General features: G+C 50.8%; 1 protein-coding gene across 1 annotated transcript in view; it reads left to right on the top strand.

Moving 5' to 3' along the window:
- Window positions 1-222: 222 nt before the first annotated feature.
- Window positions 223-18,654, top strand: part of POLR3A (RNA polymerase III subunit A) — a 43,508-nt gene continuing 25,076 nt past the window's right edge. The window contains exons 1-14 of the mRNA XM_040976023.1: window positions 223-338; window positions 2,489-2,624; window positions 2,842-2,979; window positions 3,945-4,116; window positions 4,514-4,668; window positions 7,977-8,216; window positions 8,311-8,473; window positions 8,754-8,890; window positions 10,607-10,710; window positions 12,283-12,424; window positions 14,554-14,694; window positions 15,607-15,676; window positions 16,072-16,199; window positions 16,349-16,487. Coding sequence (XP_040831957.1) covers window positions 295-338; window positions 2,489-2,624; window positions 2,842-2,979; window positions 3,945-4,116; window positions 4,514-4,668; window positions 7,977-8,216; window positions 8,311-8,473; window positions 8,754-8,890; window positions 10,607-10,710; window positions 12,283-12,424; window positions 14,554-14,694; window positions 15,607-15,676; window positions 16,072-16,199; window positions 16,349-16,487 — 1,909 coding nt within the window. The 5' untranslated portion in view covers window positions 223-294. The remainder of the gene's footprint in view (window positions 339-2,488; window positions 2,625-2,841; window positions 2,980-3,944; window positions 4,117-4,513; window positions 4,669-7,976; window positions 8,217-8,310; window positions 8,474-8,753; window positions 8,891-10,606; window positions 10,711-12,282; window positions 12,425-14,553; window positions 14,695-15,606; window positions 15,677-16,071; window positions 16,200-16,348; window positions 16,488-18,654) is intronic.

Genomic DNA, 18,654 nt, shown 5'->3' with positions numbered 1-18,654 from the left:
TCCTGTGTGCAGACCCGGAGAAAGGACATCAGAAATGGTTTTGAGTTTAGCGGCAGTCTCCGGAAGAGCCACGGGGAGACGCTGTGGCAGGAGGACCCAGGCCGGCGCGTGCGGAGCCTCTCTGCACAGACCGACGCGCCGGCGAGTAGCGGAAGCCGGAGCGGCCACGTGGGACGCTCTACGGCGGCCGGCTGGGCGCGGGGACGCTTAGCCCGGCGTTCCGGAGCACCCGGGGCAGGTGCGGGCCGCCCTCAGGACGCCAGCTCTCTAACCCGACACCCCGCGGCCGCCACCATGGTGAAGGAGCAGTTCCGGGAGACGGATGTGGCCAAGAAAATGTAAGAGGGAGCCAGAGCCGCTCACTCTCGGCTTGCAGGACCGAGACGTGCGGGATCCCTAAGGGATGGAGGGGAGGCAGGGCCCGGAGGGAGCGGACGCCGTCCTCAACGCCCACGAGGACGAGGGCAGGTCTCGGCACCCCCGGATCGGGGTGTCCCTGGCAGGGTGTTGGCGCTCGCAGAGGCGTGCGGTGACCCCTTGGGGCAGCGACGGGAGCGCCTGACACCGAGGGTGGTCTGCCAGGGCGAAGGCTGGACCCGGGGCACGGGACAAGACAGCCCTGCCCTTGCCTTTGGTACCGTTGACGAGGCCCCTGCTCACAGTTCTTGGCAGAGCTTGAATCCGGCTCCCCTGCAGCAGGTGCCAGGGGTGTGCTGGGTGCCAAGACCCCGCGTCGTACTTCAAGGATGGGGCACGCTCTGGCCCGGCTGCAGAAGGTGGGCCAGTTAACGCTGGCTGCGGCTAATGCAGCCACAGACAGGGTCCGAGAGACCAGGCATCCTTCGAGGGGTGCCATGGGGAGAGAAGCAAGCGGGAAACCTTGTAAGCATTTGAGGGGTTTTCAACAGGGGACCATCTCAATGAGCATTCTTGTGGAAGATCACTTTATCCACCTGGTCATCTGTCACCAGCTCTCTTGTGTTCAAAACTCTGCCAACGTGTCCATTCTGCACAACCTTATATTAACTCAGTTCTTAATGGCTTATATATTGTATGTAATTGAAAGCAGCAAACAAAATAGAGATCTTACATCCACCGGTTCATCCCCCGAATGGTGGCAACAGCCAGATCTGGACCAGGCTAAAGCCAAGGGCCTGGAACTGCCAACCTGCTCTCCCAGAGGAGTAGCTGGGGCCCTAAGTTGAAACGAGTAGCTAGCCATGGCTGAAACCAGCAGCACTACAGGGTGCTAGCATCTGCTGGCCCTTAGCCGGCTGCGCCACAGGGCCTGCGCTTTTAATTTTTACTCTTCTCTGGCAGTAAGAAAGCTAACGGGTGCCGGTGCCAAGGTGTAGCAGGTCTGGCCATCAGTGCCAGCATCCCATATCGGAGCCAATTGGAGTCGCAGCTGCTGCACTTCCGATCCAGCTTATGTACCCAAACATGCAGCAGAAGATGGCCCAACTTCCTGGACCCCTGCACCCACACAGGAGTCCCAGGAAAAGCTCCCAGCTTTAGACCAGCCCCAGCTCTAGCCATTATGTCCATTTAAGGAATGAACCAGTTCATGCAGGATCTCTGTAACCCTAACTTTCAAAATAGTAACTAAGTAAATCTTTGAAAAAAAAAAAAAAAGAAAGCTAGCAAAGTTAAAGAGCCAAAGAGCAGACACCTGTTGGTCCAGGCAGCAGCTCAGCACGAGAAGCACATGACCAGAGAGGTTTTCTGATCACATTGCATGGCTGGTCTCCTGCACTCCCTCCGCCAGGGCTAAGTCTGCACCTGTTCCTGATTCTGTGCCTTGCCCTGTTCTGTGTTTCTGTGTTTCCTGCCCTGCACTGTGAGCACCAAGTCATCCACCCTTTCCAATCTGTAGCCTCAGCCCAGAGCACGGCACCTGACAGGGAGTGGAAACCTAGTTTGTCGTAACAATCAACAGACTGACATGGGAGAAAAAGTATGTTTCCACATCTTTCGAGTCGAAAAAGCCTATGAGATATCTAGGCAGAACTTTCCAGAAAGAAGTGCCTATGTCTGTCCAACTGAGGAGCAGTAACTGACCTACAGAGATGTGACAGGCCTTGGTGTGTGCACCAGCGACACACACACTCAGGAACAAGTGTGGGATACAAAGAGGGTGAGGGTTTTAACAGCAGGGAGCTCGGGGAACTGCAGGGGCAGCATCCGGAAAGGGGAAGCCAGTCTCCTGGGCATTGTCGGCTGGACCAAGGGAAGAAAGGACTGCCAGGGCCTCAGAGAGATGCAAGGGGCAGACTGTTCTTGATTCAGCAGCAAGAGAAGTTGCTGTGATGGGCTGGGCCCGCACAGTTAACTTTAGGAAAAGAAGAAACTGCATTGTAGTAGGGTTGGGTGGGGTGAGTGGTTCTGGGTCGAAGCAACGGGGGCTGTGGCAATCTCTTGCGGGGCAGTGCAGAGTGGCCTCCGAAGCGAGCAGGTTTTACTGCTGCCTGGTGTGTTTCCCTCCCAGAAGCCACATCTGTTTCGGCATAAAGTCACCCGAGGAGATGCGGCAGCAGGCGCACATCCAGGTCGTGAGCAAGAACCTATATAGCCAGGACAACAACCATGCCCCGCTGCTGTACGGCGTGCTGGACCACAGGATGGTGAGGCCCTGGGTGCTGAGGAGGGCGTGGGATGGAGAAGGGCCTAGGAGGGAGGAGGGCCTGGGGCGGAGGAGCAGACCGAGCAAGGACTGTGCCCTGCACATCTCGAGCAGCGCCCGGGCCTTGGGGCGGCAAAGCTCTGATTCCCCTGGCCTGTCCCCTCACCCCACCCTGCGGTGGTCTCTCCGTGAACAGCAGGCTGTGCTTTCCTCCAAAGGGGACAAGTGAAAAGGACCGGCCTTGTGAAACCTGCGGGAAAAACTTGGCCGACTGCCTGGGCCATTACGGCTACATTGACCTGGAGTTGCCGTGTTTCCACGTCGGGTACTTCCGAGCCGTCATAGGCATCTTGCAGGTAAGCACACAGCGTGCATCCTGGGGTGGCTGGCAAGGACACTGGCATTAGAAATTGTGAGTGGTGTAGAATACGTCTGGGGAAAAGTTTACGCTAAAGTCGTCATGGTTTAATCTAGATGTCGAAATCCTTCAGAATTCTTCATTTCCCTTGAGAAGGAGGTATCTGTACACTAAAGAAAGCAATAATGATAGTGCTAATAATGTAAAGTGCACGAAGAAAGTCAGAAAACCCAACCGTAGTAAGTGTTGTGGCGCAGTTAGCTAAGCTGCCACTTGCCTGGTTCAGGTCCCAGCTAGTCAGCACTGCCATCCAGCTCCTGCTGTACACTGAGAGGCAGCAGTGTAGTCATGTTCTGCCACCTGTATGTGTGGGTGGAGAACCGGATGCCTGCCCTCAGCTGCTGGAGGCAATGGGGACTCCGTCAGCAAACAGAAGCTATCCTCTTTTCTCTCTGCTACTCTGTCTCTCAAATAAATAAAACAAACAAAACAAGGCCTGGAGCGGTGGCCTAGCAGCTAAAGTCGTCACCTTGCACGTACCAGGGGTTCCAGTCCTGATCCCAGCAGCTCCACTTCCCATCCAGCTCCCTGCTTGTGGTCTGGGAAAGCAGTCAAGGATGACCTAAAGCCTTGGGACCCTGCACCCGTGTGGGAGACCTGGAGGGAGGTTCCTGGCTCCTGGCTTCAGATCAGCACAGCACTGGCTGTTGCAGCCACTTGGAGGGTGAATCATCGGACAGAGGATCTTCCTCTCTGTCTCTCCTCCTCTCTGTACATCCGCCTTTCCAATAAATAAGTAAATCTTTTTTTAAAAAAAAAACAAACCCTGTCACTTGGCTGTGAGCACAGCGAGCACTCTGAGACTGCCCTGTGAACTAACTGGACAGGACAAGGGGGTCAGCTTACAGACAGAGGAACTTGCTCTGCTTGCCTACATTTTCCTCTGCTCTCCCTTCTCAAAAGATGATCTGCAAAAGCTGCTGCCACATCCTGCTGTCCCTGGAGGAGAAGAAGCAGTTCCTGGACTACCTGAAGAGGCCCGGCCTGACGTACCTGCAGAAGCGAGGGCTGAAGAAGAAGATCTCGGAGAAGTGCCGCAAGAAGAGCACCTGCCGCCACTGCGGCGCCTTCAACGGTGAGTCGCGGCTGGCTGGGCTCGTGCACTCGGCTGGGCGTGCACTCGGCTGGCCTCACACACTGCGTACTGCGGCTGCTGCGCTCGTGCACTCGGCTGGGCGTGCACTCGGCTGGCCTCACACACTGCGTGCTGCGGCTGCTGCGCTCGTGCACTCGGCTGGCCTCACACACTGCGTACTGCGGCAGGCTGGGGTCGTGCACTCGGCTGGCCTCACACACTGCGTACTGCGGCAGGCTGGGGTCGTGCACTCGGCTGGCCGCACGCACTGCCCAGGCTTAAGAGCCTAGCAACAGTTGCAGCCATATGATTAATCAAACTATGCCAGGACACCCTAGAAATATCACTTCTTATCGTTGGTCTTCTTAGTAAACAAATGGTTTCTCCTTCTTTACAGGTACCGTGAAGAAATGTGGATTACTGAAGATAATCCACGAGAAATACAAGACCAACAAGAAAGTGGTAGATCCCGTCGTCTCCACTTTCCTTCAGTCCTTTGAGACAGCCATTGAACACAACAAAGAGGTGGAGCCACTGCTGAGCAGGGCACAGGTGAGTGCACAAGCGCGTGCCTGTCGCAGAGGTGACACGCTCACCTGCTGTCCTCCCTCCGCTGCTGCACTGTGCCTGACCTCTCCGAGATGGCACCAGCACAGCGTGCCAAGAAAGATGCCCGTGACTCCCACAGGTGCTTATCGGGCACCACTTGCCAAGTGGACTGGCTTACTGCCTCTACAATTTTTTTTTAATTTATTTGTTTTTATTGTGGAAATCAGATTTACAGAGAGAAAGAACTTCTATCCGCTGGTTCACTCCCCAGTTGGATGCAACAGCTGGAGCTGAACTGATCCAAAGCCAGGAGCCAACAGCTTCTTCTGGGTTTCCCAAGGCTTTGGGCTGTCCTCCAGTGCTTTCCCGGTCACAAGCAGGGAGCTGGATGGGAAGCAGAGCAACCGGGACACAAACCATTGCCCCATATGGGGTCCCTGCATGTGCAAGACGAGGACTTTAGCCACTAGGCTACGTCAGGTCCTTACCTTAATCCTTTCTAAAAGTAGTTTTTTTTTTTTTTAGGTTTTAAAAAGTTTCTTAGGGCCCTGGCATGATAGCGTAATGGTTAAGGTCCTCGCCTTACTCAGAGGTGAGTGGGCACCCAGGTGTGACCCTCTGGAGCATCTTGGAAACGGGACTATCTGAAAGTCAGGTGTGATGAGGCAGCCACAGGGAAGCTGAGGTGCAGGCTCAGAAGGCACAGGTGGAAAGTACATTGGCACTGCCCACGGGACCATCAGCAGCCTCGGTCAGTGAGTGTGTGCAGTTGTGTGCTCTGCTGCCTGAGGCTTTAGCTGCAGGCTCACTCTGCACTCGCTGCCACCTTGTGTGTCTGGCTGCCTGCACAGGATCCTACAGTGCTTCCTTGCTACAGAACCACTTCCCTGCTTCTACTCAATCGGGAACACTGACTCTCCTGCACCTGCCAGGTGTGGTATTTGAACAAGTCTCCTAAGGGATTTGGCCCTGAAGGAACCTTCCTCCCAACCCCCAATTCAGAGTCATAGCACTGCATCCAGTGTGGCTTTCAAGGATCCCCGCCCTGCCGCCTCCACCTGCCTCTCAGCCTACCCTTCTTTATCTAGGTAGGCTGCTGCAACTGGTTTAGGGGAGTTTAGGTTAAGGACCCTGACCTTGGGGCCAGGCAGAGCTGCAGTCCTATGGTACAGGAGCCTAGCTGTACCATGCGTCACTGCTTGGCCACCAGGGTGCGTAATCTAGCCTCGATGCAGTTTTCCTCATCTGTAGCGTTCGGATTATGAGAATATTGTCTTTGAGGCTGCTGTGAGAATACGAGGGTGGGGTCTTAGCGCAGTGCCTGGCACGTGGCAGGTGCGTGGAGCACACCACCCAGCAACAGCAGTATTTTATCATTGGTGCTCCTTGTCATCGTTATACAGGGTATGGCCATTATCAGAGGTGAGCTCCCATCCCACCCTCCTGTGTGTGTGCTTGTACTCGGCTTTTCTTCAGCCTTGGGAAGCCTCCACTGCAGCTCCCACCCCACGGCTGGGCCTCAGCTGCCTCCGTGCTGCCCCTTCTGTCTGGAGCTCCTTTGCTCTCAGCCGTCTCAGAGCCATGTGCTTTGTCTGCCTCTGTGCAACAGGTGGTTGCAGCATAGTGTTCAGGTCTGTTACTGATGCTGTCGTGGACGAGGAGCAGCAGCAGCAGGTCCCCTGTGATCACTGCCTTGGCCTGAGCCAGCTGAGAAGTGGAGCAGGGGTAGAGCAGGAGCTCACCGTGCCGGCAGCCCTGGCTCTGGCTAAGCCACTCAAGGAGCACACAAAGGATTGGTACTCTGCTCTGGAAGGGTGCCAGCTCCTGCCAGGCCTGGTGCTCCTGGCACCCTTCAGCTCCCAGTGTTCTTAGCTCTGGCCTGGTGATGACCGCGTGGCTCCAGATGAGGCCTGGCCCTCATCGCACTCCTGTTCATGGAGACGTCTTCCTGACCACCGCAGGTGGCACAGAGGGGGCTGTGCAGAAGGCGGGACAGCTGAGGAGGGACTGCCATGTGTGGGGAAGCCTTGCCTCCTGCACGGGAGCGACCAGAGCCAGCTCGCAGTACCTTCATCTCACTTCAGTGTCCTGAGGGCATAGCTATTGGTGTTTCCCCCACCTTTTTTTTTTCCTGAATTAAACTCTTCTTATTAGGCTTCTCTTGTTTATTTGAAAGGGAGAGTTACCAAGAGAGGGAGAAAGAGGCCTTGTTCCCTCCCTAAATGGCCATAGTGGCCAGGGCTGCGGCAAGCTGAAGCCAGAAGTCTCACACACAATTGCCAGGGTCCAAGTGCTTGGACCATATCTGCTGCTTTCCCAAGAGCATTAGGAGGAAACTGGATCGAAAGTGAAGCAACCAGGACTGGAACTAACATCCACGTGGGTTACTGGCACTGCAAGTGGCGGCATAACTGGCTACACCACAGCGCCAGCGCTTTGCTGAAATGATGCAAAGCAGATCCTGCCTATAACATACAGTAAGGCATCTGAAATTAGATCCCCCAAAAATGTCAAGGGTAAACAGTAGGATACAAACTAACTGACATTGATCTTCCAACCTCTGATAATGGCCATACCCTGCATAATGTGAATGAGTTGTTAACTTTATTACACTGTTATCAGATGTTACTCAAAGGCAATTCTGGTTTATGACAGGAGATTTCAGTGAGTGTGAATGGGGAGAAAGGTCATTTTACTCACGTCCAGACAGCTCTGGACTCCACGGTAAACACTCTGTTCCTGGCTGTCCCTCTGCAGAGGACGGCCTTTGCTCCATACAGTAGACTGTGTGTGCACCTGCCCATTGCTTTACCATATTTTATGGATACTGCCTGTATCAACAGTTAGATTTCTCTGCTGTCTTTGGAAGGCTTCATGGTTTTCCATATATGGAATTTATTCAACAAGCAACCCAACTAGCTGTTTCCAACTGTTAAGAACAACTTTTGTGGGCCTGGCACAATTGTCTGCTGGCTAAAGTCCTCACCTAGCATGCGCTGGGATATGGGTGCCAGTTCATGTCCCAGCAGCCCCACTTCCCATCCAGCTCCCTGCTTGTGGCCTGGAAACGTAGTGGAGGATGGAACCCTGCACCTGCGTGGGAGACTGGGAGGAAGCTCCTGGCTCCTGGCTTCCAGTCAACTCTGCTGCAGCCATTGTATCCACTTGGGGAGTGAATCAGTGGCTGAAGATCTTTCTGTTTGTAACTCCTTCTCTCTGTGAATCTGACTTCCCAATAAAAGTAAATACATGTTAAAAAAAAATAAAAGCTAACGCAATCTCTATCCCTTGTTTTCCCACCTTACACACAGGAAAACTTGAACCCCTTAATAGTTCTGAACTTATTTAAACGAATCCCAGCCGAAGATGTCCCCTTGCTCCTAATGAACCCGGAAGCGGGTAAGCCCTCCGATTTGATCCTCACCCGACTCTTGGTGCCACCCCTGTGTATCAGACCCTCCGTGGTGAGTGACTTGAAGTCAGGCACCAATGAAGATGATCTGACGATGAAGTTGACAGAAATCATCTTTCTGAATGATGTCATTAAGAAGGTCAGTGCATCCCAGGCTCCTGTGCATCGCGTGACACACCTGTCCCCGAAGGAGAGGTTGACAGGCTTGTCTGCTCACACCCCACCCCTGTTAGCATCGGATCTCGGGCGCCAAGACGCAGATGATCATGGAGGACTGGGACTTCCTGCAGCTGCAGTGCGCGCTCTACATCAACAGCGAGCTCTCGGGCATCCCCCTTAACATGGCTCCCAAGAAGTGGACCCGCGGCTTTGTCCAGCGCCTCAAGGGCAAGCAAGGTGGGTAAGCCCCTGCCTTCGGTGCCCTGTGATGACGCATCCTGAGGGTATTTTAGAAAGTATGCAGTGGAATTAAGAGGTAGGTTGCTTGGGCACACAGTGCTGTGAAGTCTGTGCAGTTTGTCCCTAATGTGCATTACTGGGGACTTAAGGAAGACCCCTCAGGGCTACTTTGTTATGCAGAGAGCAGAGCCTCAGTGCAGTCTTGCTGGTCACATCCCTCCCAGTAGCACGCAGTGGGACACAGAAGCTTAGGGTAACTTTTAAATCATTCATTCAGGTCGGTTTAGAGGCAATCTCTCTGGAAAGAGAGTGGATTTTTCTGGCAGAACTGTCATCTCACCTGACCCCAACCTCCGGATTGATGAAGTAGCTGTTCCGGTTCATGTGGCCAAAATTCTAACTTTCCCTGAGAAGGTAAGTGCCATTTGGCTGTTCAAGGGTCTGTAAATAGAGTCTTTCACATTACTTTTCAGTGTTCCACATAGCGTGCAGAGGAAAGTTCCCAGCATCCCTTCTAAACCCAATCTGATTTTTAAGTTTATTTGAAAAGTAAAATGACAGGGGCCACTGTGGCATAGTGGGTTTAGCTTCCACCTGTGGCTGGATCCAGCATGCCATATGGACACCGGTGTGAGTCCCAGCGGCTCCACTTGCAATCCAGCTGTCTGCTAGTGGCCTAGGAAGATTACAGAGGAGGGCCCAAGTCCTCGGGCTCTTGCACCCATGTGGGAGACCAGGAAGTTACCCCTGGCTCCTGCCTTTAAACCAGCCCAGCTCGCTACTGCAGCCATTTGGGGAATGAGCCAGCAATGGATCATCTGTCCTCTATCTCTCCTATGTAATTTCACCTTTTAAATAAAGTGAAAAAAAATTTTAAAGGACCAGTAGATCTCCCCATTACTTTTTCACTCCCCAAATGCCCACAGTGGTTGGCAGCTGCGGTTGGACCAGGCCAAAGCCGGGAGTAAGCAGCTCTCCAGATCTCCCATCTGGGTGACAGGAACTCCAGTACTGGCTCTGCTTCTGATCCAGCTCTCTGCTGATGCACCTGCGAAAGCAGGGGAGGCTAGGCAAACTGTTTGGGCCCTGCACCCACATGGGAGACCTGGAAGAAGCTCCTGGCTCCTGTTTTTGGCCAGGTCTAGCCCCAGCCATTGCAGCTATTTGCAAAGTAAACCAGCAGATGAAATCTCTCCCTCTCCCTCCCTGTCTTGTTCTCTTTCTCTCTGCCTTTCACATAATAAAATAACAATTTTCTAGATGTATTACATTTGTTTGAAAAGCAGAGATAAAGTAGGAGAGACAGAATTTTTGCTTCTGCTGATTTAGTCCACAGAGACCAAATCCACTACAACTGGACCAGAAGCTTCTGCCAGGTCTCCCACACAGGTACAGAGACCCCAGGGCTTGGGCCATTTTCCACTGCTTTCCTAGGCCACTAGCAAGCTAGAGCACCTATGACTGGAACTAGAGCCCCTAGTGGGTACCTGCATCACAAGCAGCAGCTGTGCCTGCTGCACCGCAATGCCAGCCCCACCCTCACCACCTTTTTTTATGATATGTGTGTGTATATGTGTGATGTATGTGTATGTCTATTACAGAGAAGAGCTTTTCCATAATACCTTTTCATACTGGTTCACATCTCATACTTTAATCAACGCCATTCTTGCTTAACTCTCCTCAGAGAGGTTATTTTTTTAAAATAACTACATCACTGCATACCTAGCAAAGCCCTAGGTTGCCATCTGGAGAACTGCAGGGCCTGGTAACAAGAGACTCTCCTCCTGTGACAGACAGTTAGCCCAGATCTGGCCATTGTCAGGTAGCCTCGGCTGGCTCCCTGGTGGTCTGGGAATTTCCTTCTCACAGAACCCAACCAGCACCCACCGGGGCCTCTGTGCCACTGGGAGAACATGTTAGACTTTAGAAGACCCTGGCAGATAGTTTCTGATGAAGGTACCAGCTGTTTGCCAGTCCCTTGTTCTCACACTCTGGACTACGGTCAGCAGGTGCCCTGAGGATGGCTGGCTTCCTCTGAGACTCCACACCAACAAAGTCGAGACTAAAACAGCTCAGCTGGCCTTGCCAGCCCCGGAGGCTCTCACTATTCTTTTCCTTCCGGTCCTGCAGGTGAATAAAGCTAACATTCATTTTTTGAGGAAATTGGTTCAGAATGGCCCTGAAGTTCACCCAGGAGCTAATTTCATTCAGCAGAGGCATATGCACATGAAAAGGTATGTATGTCTTCAGATCGACTCCATCTCCTGGCCTTCCCAGGTGAGCTTCCCTGTCACCACACTCGGCCGTGGCCGAGAGCAGAGTCCTGTGCGACATCCCAGCCGGTGGAAGTTACTCGAGCCATCAGCTCTGATTTCTCTTTGACCGCACATGCAGTGTTCGTTTTTTCCCAGGCTGGGACTGCTCTGAATCTAGATGGACAGGGTGCCTTGAGGTGCAAAAGCAGGGGTTGTCTGTGCCTTCTGGTTTCCCAGGTGTCCTGTGCACTCCTGACCCCGTGGTGCATGCTACTCCTCTGGCTCTCTGGGTGAGATGAACTGACCCCCTGTGCCTTTTTCTCTCACAAGAGGACTGTCAGCAGGGCCCTGGTGGTGGGGAGCTGATGCATTGCTGTATTTCTGTGGTTGTGAGGCAGTTTTCTTTAGGATACATCTTGAAGTCTGTCATACTTTAATAGGCAGCTGTTTTTCTTACTTTATTTATTTGAAATAATTACAGAAGGAGAGAAAAACAGATCTCTCATCTGATGCTCCACTGCCCAGATGGCTGCAGCAGTTGGAGCTGGGCCTGTCCAATGCTGGGAGCCAGGAGCTTGTTTCCTCTGGGTCTCCCACATATTTACGTGGACCCACGTACTTGGACCATCCTCCACTGCCTTCCCAAACACATAAACAAGGAGCTGGAACAGAAGTAGAACAACTAGGACTTGAACCATTACCCATGGGATGCACCATTGGCAGTGGCTTCACGTGCTACATCTGGCACCAGTGCTGCAAATATTTTTCTTGGTGGCACATAGGATTTTTAGCCAACAATTCATGTGCTTGCACCTCAAATCAGCAGGCTTGGGTTTTAGACCTAGCACCATTTCCAGCTCCACGTTCCTGCTAGCATGTACTCTGGGAGGCTACTCAAGTACATGCAGGATGGTTATGGCAATTTAGAGGGCTGACAGAAGCCTTCCATTTTGGGAAATTTGTAGCTACCCCTGGGAGATTTGAATTGAATGCCTGGGTCCATTCTTTCAGCTCAGCCCAACTGTAGCCATTACGGACATTTGGGCAAGGAACCAGTGAATGGGAGCATCTGTCTCTTTATGCCTCTCAAGTAAATGAATAACGTTAAAAAAATATATATATGTATATGCTTTAAGGTGGCAATGTGACATAGTAGGTAAAAACACTTCCTGCAAGTTAGCATCACGTATGGGCTTTGTTTGTATCCAAGCTGCCCCACTCCCGGTGCAACTCCCTGCTAATGACCTGGGGAAAGCAGCAGAGGATGACCCAAGTAGACAGGCTGCAGTCACCCATGTGAGAGACCTGGATAAAGCTCCCAGCTCTTGGCTTTGCTCGGCCCAGCCCCAGCCTTGGCAACCGTCTAAAGTGTAGATGAACAGACTGAAGATACTTCTCTCTCTGTAACTTTCAAATAAACAAGTCTTAAATGATAGCGATGGTGCTGTGTGTAAGATATGGCCGTTTTAGAGTTTGGTTCCTGCCCTGAAGGGGAGGAACCTGCTACAGAGACCTTGTTCTCAGATGTCATGTCTGCTGCTCCATGTTTAGGTTTCTGAAATACGGGAATCGAGAGAAGATGGCCCAAGAGCTCAAGTATGGCGATATCGTGGAGAGACACCTGATAGATGGAGACGTGGTGCTCTTCAACCGGCAGCCCTCGCTGCACAAGCTGAGCATCATGGCACACCTGGTAAGCAAGGGGACCTTGCCACTGTCCCCTTTCCAGTGGGGATGTACGGACAGTTTCCCACGCTGATTCTGGACTCCTGAAATTCAGTTATTCCTAGCTTTTGGCCTCTGTCTTCTCTTGCTTTTTAGTTTGGGCCAAACTTTTTAATTTCAAGCTTCTCTGCAATAATTCTAATATTTATAATGTCACATTCATCCTCAACAATAAAAACAGGATCAAATTAAAAATCAGTGTGACCACAGCTTGCTTAATTTGATTTGCAAACAGAAATATGTACATGCATATGTGTGTGTACAAGTGTGTGTTAAAAATAGATATGGCAGCAAATTGACTTGTGATTTAAATTTGGATATTAACTAAGAAACTAAACTGTTTAAGAGACTTTTCTTCGCCGTGGTCGTCCAACCCAGACCTTCAGCTTTTGTTGTGATTGAGTTTATCAACAGCAGTGATTCCTTTTACTAGAGGTTTAACATGAAAATGAGATGGCAGTTTTAGTTTGCTAAATATTCATAACAGCTCTTCCCTGCAAAGCTGTGAAATCTGCCAGCCTTTGCAAGCAGTGTGTAGTGGGCATCTCTGGTTGTTTTTCTGGATTCGGTTGCTGAGTAGTTTACATGGTAATCAGAGGAATTTAACGAGTGCAGGGCTATGGCTGTGGGAATTTAAAAAGGTGACAAAAACCTTCCCTTTCTGGAAACTTGATTTTTAGATGCTTTAGTATAGAAATTCTTTTTATTTAAAAATTTGCAGATACACGTGGAAGTATATTGCAAATTTTCAACATTACGCCACATTTGTTTTCTCTTGCCTCTTACACTGTTGCCTTTTTCCATGTGTGTTCAGTTTACAGCCATAAGAAAAACCTATCTAGCTCTAGTGCCACAGTCACACCTAAAAATACAGCAGCCATTTCTTGATATTCTGTAGCATCCAGTTCATATTCAGATGTTCCCAGTTGTCTGAAAAGTGCCTTTTTGCTTTTTAAAATTACTTACTTATTTGAAAAACAGAGTTAACATAGAGAGAATATTTTGATCCGCAAATTCATCTCCTAAATGGCTGAAATGGCATTTGAAGGCAGGGGCTTCATCTAGGTCTCCCACATGGATTCAGGGTCCCAAGTAATTGAACCATCATACCTTGTTTTCCCAGGCACGTTAGCAGGGAGCTGGATGGAAGTGGCGCAGCCAGCACTTGAATCAGTTTCTTTCCTCTCCTCACTGAAATTGCACGAAGTAGATCCTCCCCATAGCAGTGTTGTAGGTGGCAGCTTACAGACAAAACCATAACCTGCCTGCGTCCTGGGGCCTAACCTATCACTTCTGTCACATTTATTACCCCCAGTTTTTCTTATGATAAAACATTCCTTTTGTTCATAGTGTTTCTCTGTTTTGTTTTGTTTTTTCAGCTTTTATTTTCAGTTCATTTTTTTATCTAGAAAGGCAGAGTGATCAGAGTTTGACTTTCCATACTCTTGACTTAATCCCCCAGTACCTATAACAGCCAGGGCTGGGCAAGGTTGAACCAAAAGCCAGGGTCTCCCACGTAGATAGCATGGACCCACTGCATGAGCCTCCATTTGCTGCCAGCAGGGCATGCATAAGCAGGAAGCTAGATAGGAAAGGAAGCAGAGGTGAGAATTGGCCTCAGGCACTCTAATATGAAATGGATATGAAATGAGATGTTGCAGGCTGTGGCTTAACCCACAGCATCAAATCCCACCTATGTGTCAGGCCGTTGCTTGCCCAGAAGGTTGGTTTGTGAAGGAGAGGCCGTTTAAGTGACCAGTTCTTTGTTTAGTCAGCGTGTCTTAAGCAGTTTTGACACTCAGAACTGGCCAATGGGAGGCAAGGACAGTTGAGCAGAAGGCTCTCTTTGTGCTGGCTCCTGGGCTGCAGTCGGCCTGTGGTGTTAAAGTCAAGCCACTACTCCGTGTGAGGCAACAGACCTTGGTGGAGGAGTCCACAAATGAGCCGTGTCACTTCACACACGACACTAGACATTTGCTTGCCTAATAGAATGTGTCCCTTTTTTCTGGGCCATTTTTTCTGTTGCTTTCAGCTGGAGAGCCTTTTGGATAAATACCTGAAAATCCTTTTCCTTTGACTGTATGTTGTGCTCCACAGGCCAGGGTCAAGCCCCACCGAACCTTCCGGTTCAACGAGTGTGTGTGCACACCCTACAACGCGGACTTCGATGGTGACGAGATGAACCTGCATCTTCCCCAGACGGAGGAGGCAAAAGCGGAGGCCCTTGTCCTGATGGGGGTGTGTACAGCAGAGTGGCCCCGCCGCAGTGAGGAGGGAGGCAGAGGGACCAGATTCTGGCTTCAGTGCCCAGAAGCCAGGCTTGAGTCTCAGCTATAAGCCACCACATTGTTTTGTCTCTTTGGAGCTTTGAACACCCTCTTTGGTGGTACTGACATCTGGTGACATAGTGTCCATCCCAGGTGCTTGCTGTGCTCTGGAATTTGTTAGAATAGTGTGTTGCCAGCGTTCCAGATGACGCCAGTGGGAGCCGGTCTCGGGGTTCCAAGTGGGCAGCTGCCTCTGAATGTGCTGCCCATGTGCAGGAATAGGTTAGGGCAGTTCCGACCTGGCAGCTCTCTGTGGCATGCACAGGGCTGTCATGGGACTCAGGCCTGGGTTACCCGGGAAACTTCTCCACAGTGCCTCCTGCACTCACGCTCCTGTCCGCGTCTCTCGCCAGTCTAGCTTAGCAGGGAAGGAGCAGCCGGCAGGCGTGGTTTTTTTTTCTAAAGATTCTTTATTTTTATTGGAAAGATAGATATTATTGGAAAGAAAGATCTTCCATGCACTGGTTCACTCCCAAGTGGCCGCAATGTAGCCACTTCCAGGTCTCCCACATGGATGCAGGTTCCCAAGGCCTTGAACCATCCTTGACTGCTTTCCCAGGCCACAAGCAGGAAGCTGGATGGGAAGTGGAGAAGCCGGGATTAGAACTGGTGCCCATGTGGGATCCAGCTTTTGCAAGGAGAGGATTTAGCCACCAAGAGCTGGGAACTGGTGACAGCTAGGATTCAGATGTCTGCTCCCTCAGCCTCGGCTTTCAGCTGCTTGTTCCTTGTTCATGACATTTCAGAAACCTTGTGATGCGGATTGTTGGGCTGCACCCTGTAGCCCAGGCTGGCTAACTGACTGTGATCATTCTTCCTTCAGACTAAAGCGAATCTTGTTACCCCAAGGAATGGTGAGCCCCTGATTGCTGCTATTCAGGATTTCCTAACAGGTGCGTCCATGAAATTCAGTTACGGGGAGGTTTATGGTCGTGAAACAGTGATTCTTACTCAGTGGTTTGTGTGATGACTTGAAAAGATATTTAGCTGCACATGTAGAATTCTGTTGGCTTACTGACTCTGAACGTGAGCCACTACCAGTGTCTTGAAACAGTGCGTTGGTCGCTCAACTAATTCAGCATCCTGTTGAGCTCTTCCCCTAGGCCTGGCTTCTCAGCCAGATTCTGTCGCTTCATCTGGGGATATAGCTTAGCCATGGAGCTCAGGTCCTTGATGGAGGGGAGATCAAGAGCCGCTGCTGGTGATCCGCCTTCGTTTCAAAATAGAAACCTATGATTGTCTCACATTTCCATTCCTTTCATTAGTTCTGTGTTCTTAACGTTTACAGGTGCCTATCTCCTCACTCTCAAAGACACGTTCTTTGATCGGGCCAAGGCTTGCCAGATCATTGCCTCCATACTGGTTGGCAAGGATGAGAAAATCAAAGTCCGCCTCCCACCCCCTACAATACTGAAGGTGCGTGTGCACTCGAGCGCCATTGTGTTTGTGTGGAGGGAGGGAATGCCACGGGGTTGGTGCCAGGCTTGAGTCTTGTGCAGCCAGCTTAGGTCACCTGGCCTGGCTGAGGCAGCCCATGGTTAATGATCTGGCTCCCTGTCCTCCAGCCTGTCACCCTGTGGACTGGCAAACAGATCTTCAGCGTCATCCTAAGGCCTAGTGACGACAGCCGAGTAAGGGCCAATCTGCGGACCAAGGGCAAGCAGTACTGTGGCAAAGGGGAAGACCTGTGTGTCAACGACTCCTGTGAGTGAGGGACCGGGGTTGGGAGGAGGCCAGCACAGCCCTGGGAACCTTCTCTCAGCCACAAGAGCCAGGTGCCCGCAAGGCCTGTGCTGCCTGTTTACTTGGAAAGCTTCTGGACAGCCAGCACAGTGGCTGGAAAGGCCCCACTCAGGGGACTAGTGTTTTTCCTTATTGGTGCTATTTGTCTTTTTTATTTTTGAAAAGACCCAAGAACCAGGGTCTCATTATAAAACTGATATATGTATCTTATTAGTTTATACGAAAAGATGCATTTACTGCGTGGAAGTATGTTTGCCTGTCTCCCTTGGTCTTGCTTGGCTTTGGATAGCATGAATATCAGGGAGAGCATTTCAGTGCATGTGAGCTGAGCCTGCCTGAGCCACGGCAACCCCAGCCTGGTCGTCGGCACGTTGCTGTTCAGTAGCACATTCTGGTGCACGCTGCCCACACCCTCCAGCCCACAGGCTAGCAGGCCCCTCCAGCACATGCGCAGCTAGCGTGTCTCTGAGACAAGAAGCGATCTACAGGATTCGGTTCTGAGGTCTCCTAATGAAGAGGTTTACTTCTTTGAAAATACACTACGCAAGAGTGGGCATTGTAGCAGCATGGGCTAAGCTGTGACTCGTGACTCCCTCGTCCTAGACCAGCATGCCTGGAATCAGGTCTCAGGCCTGTGTCTTGGGTACAGCTTGCTCCTGGTGCACACTCTGGAAGGCAGCGAGTAATGACTCAAATGCCTAGGTCCTTCCCCCGATGTGGGAGACACAGTTGGAGTTCGTGGCTGCTGGTTTTGTTCTGGCCCAGCGCCAACTGCTACAGACACTGGGGAGTGAGCTAGTGGCCAAAAGAGGTTGCTCTTCTCTCTCTGTCACTCTGCCTTTCAAATAAAGGTAAAGCAATGTTTTCAGAAATGAAAAAAATACTGTATATTTTGGATTATTAATTAGGATATTTTGAGTTCTTGTTTAGGTTGCTTTTCTAGATACAACTTTCATTTTTAGGTGTTTATTGACGTGTTTTATTTGTTTGAAAGTCAGAGAAAGAAAGAGAGGCAAACCAATCTTCTGTCCTGCAGCAGCCGAGACTGGGCTGATTTGAAGCCAGGAACGGAGTGCAGGTGTCCTGATTGGCACGTCAACAGGCAGCTACAAGTGGAGGTGTAGCCAGGACATGACCTCAAGCTCTCTGAAAAGGGTTGTAAACTTCCAAGAAGCCTGTTTTGATCAGAAAGGCCGATCAGATTTACATTGAGAAGGAGAGACAGTGAAAGATCTTCCATCTACTGGTTCACTCCCCAGATAGCTCCAGTTTCCATAGCTGAGCTGAGCTGATTAGGAGCCAGGAGCTTCTTCCTGGTCTACCAAGCGGGTACAAGGTCCCAAGGCTTTGGGTCATCCTCTGCTGCTTTCCCAGGCCACAGCAGGGAGCTGGATAGGAAGTGAAACAGCTGGGACTTGAACTGTTGGTCTCATGTGATCCCAGTGCCTGTAAGGTGAGGAGTTAGCCATGAGCCATTGCACCAGGCTTCCAAGAAAGTTTTTACCACCTATTCTGAGCACCTGCTCCCTCATTCTATTTTTAGGCTGTTAATGGGGTGCTGTTAAGTATCTTAGGTAAATAACAAGCAACTAAGTTTTACAAAGCATTTTATAAAATTTCATCTGATGCTCTGGTGACATAAAGATGACAAGTGTTTGACATTGTCATTCACAGTCACAGATTGGGGGGCATCTGTAGATTTCAGAATTGGGACTGTAGCTAACTAAGGCTCTTATAAAATTTCCAAAGTCCTTATGTATTCCTTTATTGCCTCAGTTAAAAAAAAGTCTCAAAGAATTTCTGGGGCCTGGCCTCATGGCCTAGTGGATTGAGCTGCTGCCTGGGAGACCAGCATTTCATATAGGTGCCAGTAAGTCCTCACTATTTTGCTTCCGACCAAATCCCTCCAGATGTGCCTGGGAAAGCAACAGGAGATAGCCTAAATGCTTTGGCCGCTACCACCCACATGGAAGACCCAAATGAGGCCCCTGTCTGTCATCTTTAGCTCTGCTCAGTCCTGGCCATTTCCTGTGATGTGTGATTTTGGCTTTCAAAAAAATAAGTGAATTTTTTTCCCTTTTGGCCATTTTTTTAAAGAGATTTATTTATTTGAAAAGCAGGCTTACAG

This window comes from Ochotona curzoniae, unplaced genomic scaffold, assembly GCF_017591425.1.
Source record: "Ochotona curzoniae isolate NIBS_2020 unplaced genomic scaffold, NIBS_Ocur_1.0 contig_2692, whole genome shotgun sequence".
In the NCBI taxonomy this organism is placed as follows: Eukaryota; Metazoa; Chordata; class Mammalia; order Lagomorpha; family Ochotonidae; genus Ochotona; species Ochotona curzoniae.
This window is presented reverse-complemented; position numbering and strand designations above follow the sequence as displayed.